This window comes from Urtica dioica, chromosome 9, assembly GCF_054948205.1.
Source record: "Urtica dioica subsp. dioica isolate 48M chromosome 9, U.dioica_male_clone48M_v1_H2, whole genome shotgun sequence".
NCBI lineage: Eukaryota > Viridiplantae > Streptophyta > Magnoliopsida > Rosales > Urticaceae > Urtica > Urtica dioica.
Window position 1 is genome coordinate 14,917,843 of NC_142764.1, and position 8,721 is coordinate 14,926,563.

At 40.6% G+C, this 8,721-nt stretch overlaps 1 protein-coding gene across 1 annotated transcript; it reads left to right on the forward strand.

Moving 5' to 3' along the window:
- The first annotated feature begins 3,493 nt into the window (after positions 1-3,493).
- On the forward strand, positions 3,494-4,462 carry LOC149385199 (uncharacterized). Its single transcript, XM_089626272.1, has one exon. The coding sequence runs from the start codon at positions 3,494-3,496 to the stop codon at positions 4,460-4,462; it is 969 nt and encodes a 322-aa protein (XP_089482398.1).
- Positions 4,463-8,721: the final 4,259 nt, after the last annotated feature.

Consider the following 8,721-nt stretch of genomic DNA (forward strand, 5'->3'; position numbering starts at 1 on the left):
GCTTTTGGAGATTTATTTTCAGGGACTAAATTTTTTTTCAAAACGTTGAAACCTGGAAAATAAAAGTTGAACGTCTATTGGCGGCCAAATTAATTTGAATAAGCGTTCACAAATAACAACTGAATATATTTTCAATAAAAAGAATAATTATTAACAGATATCCAGGATATTTTTTGTATCAAAATTGGAAACTAATCGCCTAATATGATGCGTTCATATTAACTGCTTCAACGTAATCAAAATTATGCGATCAGAATAGTTGAAACCTGGAAAATAAAAGTTGAACGTCTATTGGCGGCCAAATTAATTTGAATTAGCGTTCAAAAATAACAACTGAATATATTTTCAATAAACAGAATAATTATTAACAGATATCCAGGATATTTTTTGTATCAAAATTGGAAACTAATCGCCTAATATGATGCGTTCATATTAACTGCATCCACGTAATCAAATTATGTGATCAGAGTAACTGCTTCCATGTTTTCAGTAACTGCATCCAAGATCATAATAACTGCAGCCACGTTTTCCATAAATTCGGGATTTTGATTATTGAATAATTAAAAGTTGCCGAAGTTTTTTTCAAAATTCAAACTAAAAAACTGCCTAAAAAAGAATTACGTAATCGGTCAACCAAGGGCAAATGAGTAAAAAATTCTTCTTAAATGAGTTGCCACGTAATCACTGAGGCTATTTACGGATTATTAACGAAAAGTTGGCTACTTTTAAATTGGACGAGTTTCAGTGGCTTATACAGCCAATTTTTTGTTATAACATTCTACCTCACAATTATTCTCTAAACTTGTAAAAGTTAACATAATTAATTACAAGATTAAACCATTTAAAATGTTAAATTTCAAAGGAATCAACATTTCAAGATATTAACAAAAAATATATATTTTCTATGATATGGCATTTAATTTCAAAAATTATCCTTATAATCTTTTATCAATATTTTTTTATTTTCTCTCTCTCTCTCTCTCTCAAATTTAATATTCCTAGTAAAAAAAATCTCTTATTTCGTTGCATTTTCTCATATGTTCGTAACTGATATTAATTAATGTATACTTGTATAAAATGTTAGTAATATATATTAATCAATATTATTCTTTAAAAATTGGGCTTTGAATTTTGGGACAAGTAAAAAGAAAAATATTGATTGATTTGTTTTCGCGTTAAAGTAGTTTTCATCAGTTTAATTTCTCCTGTATTTAGAAAGTTTTGAAGTGGGTTTATTCAGTTTTCGTTTTCTTTTCTTTTCTATTGGTAGTTATTAATGGTAGTTTTGTTAAATTTGTCTTGTTTATTTGGTTAATAGCTATATTGCATTAAATTGAATTTTATATATTTTACTAGACTTAAGTTGCAAATAGTTAGTTAACTAGAGTATATATAATTACTTTTAGGACTCGTAATATTTTAAGCATAGCGAAACTATTGAATTTTGATTTACATGTGATCTTTTTTTTTTTTTGAAGGCTCATGTGATCTTTAAAACCCTCTTTTTTATTCACTACAAGCTTAGAACGTTATTAACATGTGTAAAAGGGCATGCATGCATTTTAATTATAAGGGGGATGTATTTCCATGTCCCCTTACAAGTATATATGATTTATCATCTTTTAATTTAACGGTTCATGTACTCAATTATGTAATTTTGATCAATGTACGTGTTTATACAGTTAATATATCATGTAATGTTAGTCAATACTGTTACTTCTAAAAAAAATAATTATATGAATATATATCGATAAACTTAAGGAAATAAAACGTATATAAATATTTAGTGCATAGGTTCCTAATAATAGTATGCTTGCTTTTAATCGGCTTCTTCATCTATCAACTATCAAGTGAGCCGATATGGGGTCCAATACTACGTGAAGGATTGACCGATGGTTTAATCTGAACCACAAGTATATGTGTTTCTTCTTTGGTGGTTTAGTGGTCTTGTCTCGTGAACGTGAACCTCATGTAATTGACTAATATATTATACATACACACTAATATAAATATATATATATATATATATATATAAGCACATGTATATCAGTATATGTTTATGTATATATAATGTGTGTTTGTGTGAAATTGAAAAAGCAGATCACATGGTCACTCAAATTACAAGTTTTACCTTTTAGAACATGAAAATAAAAAAGATGTGTGATGTAATGTAAAATATATATCGGGTGCAGTGGTTATCTAATCATATGAAACGTTAGAAATTTTTAAATAATTAATGTTTTGCTAATTTTTTTTGTAAATAGTCACGTAATCTATTTACGCAGAGTAAATGTATTATAAATAAAATTGGTTACGTCATATTTTTGGCTATTTACGAAATATTTATGATTATTTATCAAAAATGTACAAAATGTTAGCTAAAATACAAATGTTTATATTTTTGTGACTTATATTGTTATATATTTGATATATATCACATTACATCATTATATTTTTTATATCTGTTTTAACCATTTAGTTAGTGTGTAAAATACATGTAATAATTGACTATACAGTCTACTTCTCTTGATTTGTTGCTCGTACACAATGTTACCAATATTTCACATCAACACTGAAAGAACACAACCAAAACAACTCTGTAATATAGCATTTAATACTATTTATGTATATGACATGGTTTCATTGCTCCATAAGGAAATGTCGTGCATAAATTTTACGTAAAAGATTTGCAGGGGACATTTTGAGACCATAATTCAAACCTAGGGGGTCCCAAACTCCCATTTATACGTTGTAGTTCATCTTTGTTTTGAGTTATTTTTATTGAGATTGAGGGAGAGGAGAAATTTTGGGAGAGTGTAAAGAGGTTAGGTTTTCATAATAGCAAGTATCAATAATTTTTTAATCGAAGAAATGAAAATGTGATTTGAAAAAGACTTCGTAAACATGTTGGTAATCCGCATGTTGGAAATAATACGGCAACATGATAGTCTCATTCTGATAATGATGACTAGTGAAATGACAGTCAATCTCAATATGTTTTGTGCGTTCATGAAACACATACGTGATCGAGTAATATGAATAGCACTAACATTGTCATAATGCATGAGGTGAGACCTGAAAGCTTAATACCTAAGAAATAATCAACGCAATCAAATAATCTAACCAGTAGTAGGTCATGGCGCAATATTATGATCCTGTATATGTTGTGATCATAAGCTTAGATTTGGATGACAAGTTTTTCTTTTTGGCTTCTTTAGTAAGCTTTCTTGATAAACAAGTTTACTTGATAAACAAGTTTACTTGATAGACAAGGCTTTTAGGGTAAATTTGGTATTTTGATTTTTGGTGTCCTCTATATAAAGACCATCATGTTGTAGTTTCTTTTCAACTCCATCAATACAAATTCTACTTCTCATTACACTTCCTCAATCTAAGAGATATTGTCTCCAATTATTTTTATCTCTTTGTTTGCATACTTTGAAAATTTGGCAAAGATCCTTTAGTTTGGAACCAACATTTGGTATCAGAGCCTATGCCGAAGTACATGGAGTCACCTAGCAAATCCACCGGAGTAGACACGACGACGACGAAGATCGGGAAGGAAGGAAACGTGACGCTCAACTACCCGATGCTCACGAAGAGCAACTACTCAGTGTGGGCGTTGAAGATGCGGGTGAATCTGCAGGCGCAAGGCGTTTGGGAGGCCTTGGAAGATAGAGTTGTCGAAGTGCGCAGGGATAGGATGGCTCTCGCCGCCATTTATCAGGGAGTTCCGGAAGATGTCCTTCTCATGATCGCCGAGAAGGATTCCGGAAAAAAGGCGTGGGAGACGTTGCGGACGATGCACATGGACGCAGACCGCGTCAAAGAAGCCAAGGTTCAAACCTTGAAGAGCAAGTTCGAGGTTCTCCGTATGAAGGACGGTGAATCTGTGGACGAGTTTGCCATGAAGCTTACATCTATTGTAACAGGTATCCGCTCGCTAGGTGAACAGGTGGTCGAGACCAGCGTGGTCAAGAAGTTCCTGAGAGCGGCACCTCACAGGTACATGCAGATCGTGACGTCGATCGAGCAGTTCGGTGACCTCAAGACTATGTCAGTCGAGGAGGTTGTCGGTCGTCTAAAAGTCCACGAGGAGAGGCTTCGAGGCTATGGCGACAAGGAAGAGGAGAAGCACCTCCTGCTCACGCATGAAGAATGGATGGCCAAGCAGAAGAAGAACCATGGAGTCGAGTCTTCTTCTAGCTCGTCGAGGCGTGGCGGGTACGGCGGAGATGGTCGACCACGTGGTAGAGGCCGAGGACGAGGGCGAGGTCGAGGCAGCAGCGCACCCCGTCAGGAAGACACCACGACCCGAAGAGACAAGAGCACGGTGAAGTGCTATAATTGTCAGAAGCTCGGGCACTACGCATCGGAGTGTCGCAACAGGAACCACGGTGAGGAAGCGAATCTGATGAGATTCCATGAAGACGAGCAACCCGCACTCATGTTCACCGAGTAGATAGTGAACTTGGAAGTGCGCAGGGACGAACAGGAGACGAGCGTCGTAGGCGAGAGAGACGCCAAGCCCGGGTGAGAACCGGTCAGAGAGAAGACCGACCTGGAGGAGCCATACGATGCAGAGTCGAGCCCGGAACCCAAGCTGATGATGGCCGAGAAGAGGCCCAGCCCAGAGAAAACGGCCACCGAGATGGTGATGCTTGTCGAGGACAAGGTTATTGCAAACCTCCTCAGAGACAGAGAAGAGAAAGTCTATACCGACGTTTGGTATTTAGACAATGGTGCGAGCAACCACATGACGGGAGACCGAGCTAAGTTTGAAGAGCTCGATGAGAAGATCACAGTGAACATGAAGTTTGGCGATGAATCAATCGTCGAAATCAGAGGCAGAGGATCCATCCTGTTCCAGGGCAAAAACGGGGACCAACGCCTATTGACCCAGGTGTACTACATCCCGAAGCTGAAGAGTAACATCCTCAGCCTTGGTCAGATGACGGAGGTCGGAAACACAGTGGTGCTAGCCGACTCGTACTTAAAGATGTGGAACAGTAGTGGTGCCCTGTTGATGAAGGTGAAGAGAACGCCAAACAGGTTATACAAGATACTACTGGAGACAGGCCAACCTGTCTGCTTAATGGCGTCCCTAGCAGACCCGGCTTGGTTGTGGCACGCACGGCTTGGGCACGTAAACTTCTACGCCCTCAAGATGATGGGAGAAAATGAGATGGCCTTTGGGGTACCGAAGATCAAACACCCCAACTAGTTGTGTGAATGCTGCAAGGTCGCGAAGCAGGCAAGACTGCCATTTCCGATCAAGGCCAAGTTCCGAGCAGAGCAACCCCTCCAACTAGTGCACGCGGACTTGTGTGGTCCAATTACCCCGGCGACCCTAGCCGAAAGTAAGTACTTTCTCCTACTTGTTGACGATTACAGCCGTTGGATGTGGGTATATATGCTCAAGGAGAATAGTGGAGTCTTTGAAGTTTTTAAGAAGTTCAAAAGGCTCGTAGAGAACCGGTCTAGACACAGGTTGAAGACTCTGAGAACCGACCGAGGTGGAGAGTTTACATCCCAGCAGTTCGGAGAATTCTGTAATGAAGAGGGAGTCGAACGCCACATTACTGCACCGTACACGCCTCAGCAGAACGGTGTGGTGGAGAGAAGAAACCGCACTATGATGGACACATCAAGGAGTTCGCTAAAAAGCATGGAAGTCCCGGCAAGGTTCTGGGGAGAAGCAGTTAGACACGCGGTCTATCTGCTCAACCGCTTGCCGACAAAGGCGCTAGGCGAGCGCACCCCTTACCAAGCATGGAAATGGAAGAAACCTCATCTGGAGCATTTGAAGGTCTTTGGGTGCACCGCACATGTAAAGACTGTGGGACCACACCTCAAGAAGCTCGATGATCGGAGTCTTCCGATGGTGCACCTTGACGCCGAAGAAGGGAGCAAGGCGCACAGGTTTTACGACCCCCGACGCGGCAAAGCGCATGTGAGCAGAGACGCCGTGTTCGAAGAGGAGAAGAAATGGGACTGGCGCGATGAGAAGGGAGAGCCCGAACAAAACTCAGTGGAGTTCATCCTCGAAGAGGCAGAAGCGGTCGAGCAGGAAGAGGGGGAAAGTCCCGGCCAAGTATCAACAATGTCTAGCTCAACGGAAACTAGCTCCCTTGGAACCAGCTCATCACCAGGCTCGCCCAACCCAGGATCAAGGATGAGCACCCCGATACCAGAGAGTTCTAGCTCAGGAAGAACCATCTCGGGAGACTCGTCAATCAAGGACGGACCAAGAGGTTTCCGTCCCCTATCTTGAGTTGAGCCCTGATGAGCTCTTGTTGCTTAGTGAAGAGGAACCAGGTAGCTATCACGAAGCAGCCACTGAGAAGGAATGGCAGGAAGCAATGGAGAGAGAGCTAGAGTCCATTGAGAAGAATCAGACATGGGAGCTAGTCGACCTTCCAAAAGGTCACAAGTCCATTGGTCTGAAATGGGTATACAAGCTCAAAAAGGATTCAGAAGGCAATGTCCTCAAGCACAAAGCCAGATTGGTCGCAAAAGGAGACGTGCAGAAGAAGGGAGTTGACTTCGAGGAATTTTTTGCTCCAGTAGCCAGACTTGACACAATCAGGCTGATCCTAGCCCTCGCAGCTCATCGAGGCTGGAAAATCCATCACCTGGACGTCAAATCGGCATTCCTAAATGGTGAATTGGAAGAAGAAGTCTACGTTGGTTAGCCAGAAGGCTTTGTAGATCATACTGCAGAGCACAAGGTGTACAAGTTGTCAAAGTCCCTGTATTGGTTGAAACAAGCACCACGTGCATGGAACACTCGACTCAACAAGAGTATGAAGAGTCTTGGGTTCAAGAAGTGCTCTCAGGAGTAAGCAGTCTACACGGGAAATAACGGAGAGGATGCCCTCATCGTCGGTGTATACGTCGACGACCTGATCGTGACTGGATCCAGTGTAGAAGGCATAAACGGATTCAAGGAGCAAATGATGAAAGAGTTCGAGATGAGCAACCTCAGGCTACTTTCATACTACCTCGGCATTGAGGTCGATCAAAAGAAGGAATGCATCACGTTGAGACAGATGGCCTATGTGAAGAAGATCTTGAAGCAGTTCGAGATGGCGGATTGCAACCCGAGCAAGTACCCGATGGAAGCAAAGTTGCAGCTCAGGAAGGATGAAAAAGGAACGCGAGTGGATCCCACAGAGTATAGACGTGTCATCGGGTGTCTCAGGTACCTAACCCACACCCGACCTGACATCTCATATGCAGTGGGCATGATGAGTCGTCACATGGAGAAGCCTACTAGTCTACACCAACAGGCAGTGAAGCACATCCTTCGTTACGTGAAGGGAACGACGAGCTACGGGATCCAATATGGAAGAGGAAGTGAAGCTGAAGAACTGATCGGTTTTACCGACAGTGATCTAGCCGGTGATGTCGATGGCAGAAAAAGTACCGGAGGGATGGCATATTATCTCAATGGGAATCTGATCACCTGGCAATCTCAGAAGCAGCGAACTGTGGCTCTATCTTCTTGTGAGGCTGAGTTCATGGCAGCGACCGCATGAGCGTGTCAAGCGTTGTGGCTGAGAAGTTTATTGAGTGAAGTGACTGGAGCCGAGCAGAAACCAGTGACTCTCTACGTGGATAACAAGTCCGCAATCGCACTGATGAAAAACGCGGTGTTTCATGGACGCAGTAAGCACATCGACACCCATTTTCACTTTATTCGCGAGTGTGTGGAGAAGCGAGAGATCATCGTGGAATTTTTCAGCACTAGAGAGCAACGTGCGGATATACTCACCAAGGCTCTGGCGAGAGTCAAGTTCGCGGAGATGAGAGAGCTGCTCGGGGTAAAGAACCTCGAACCAAGTCATGCTTACGGGAGAGAATGTGATCATAAGCTTAGACTTGGATGACAAGTTTTTCTTTTTGGCTTCTTTAGTAAGCTTTCTTGATAAACAAGTTTACTTGATAGACAAGGCTTTTAGGGTAAATTTGGTATTTTGATTTTTGGTGTCCTCTATATAAAGACCATCATGTTGTAGTTTCTTTTCAACTCCATCAATACAAATTCTACTTCTCATCACACTTCCTCAATCTAAGAGATATTGTCTCTAATTATTTTTATCTCTTTGTTTGCATACTTTGAAACTTTGGCAAAGATCCTTTAGTTTGGAACCAACATATGTCGATAGACAATCGTCTACTTTTTTCTCTTCCAAGAAATAAAAGAGTGTCCCCAATATAAAATAATCCAATAATAGACTTGAGATCAAAAGGATCGCCTTCACCTATCAATATATCCGAGTAAGTATGTCACTCTAATGAAGATTAGATGGAAAAATGCAAACTCTAAAATTGAGTCTCCTTGAGATGTCGAAGGATAAGAAGCACGACGTCCAAACAAATTGTAGTCAGAGACGAAATAAACTAACACATAATGTGGCCGACATGAGAAATATTTGACCTAGTGACAGTAACATGCATTATTAAAGGATGAATATCGGGCATTAGTCTTGAGAGGATTATCAGTAGTGCAAGAGTAGAAGAGATGAGCTTAGTCAAGAATATTAGCAATATAATTAGATTGCGAGAGAAGATAGCCATGAGAAAAGTAGGCTAATACATCTACTCCAAAAAGTAGCATAGAGATCTCAAATCCTTCATTTCAAATTCTTCAACCAAATATTGGTATAGCTCTGTAATTCCTATAAATATATCGTCTTTAGTGATAATCACATTGTC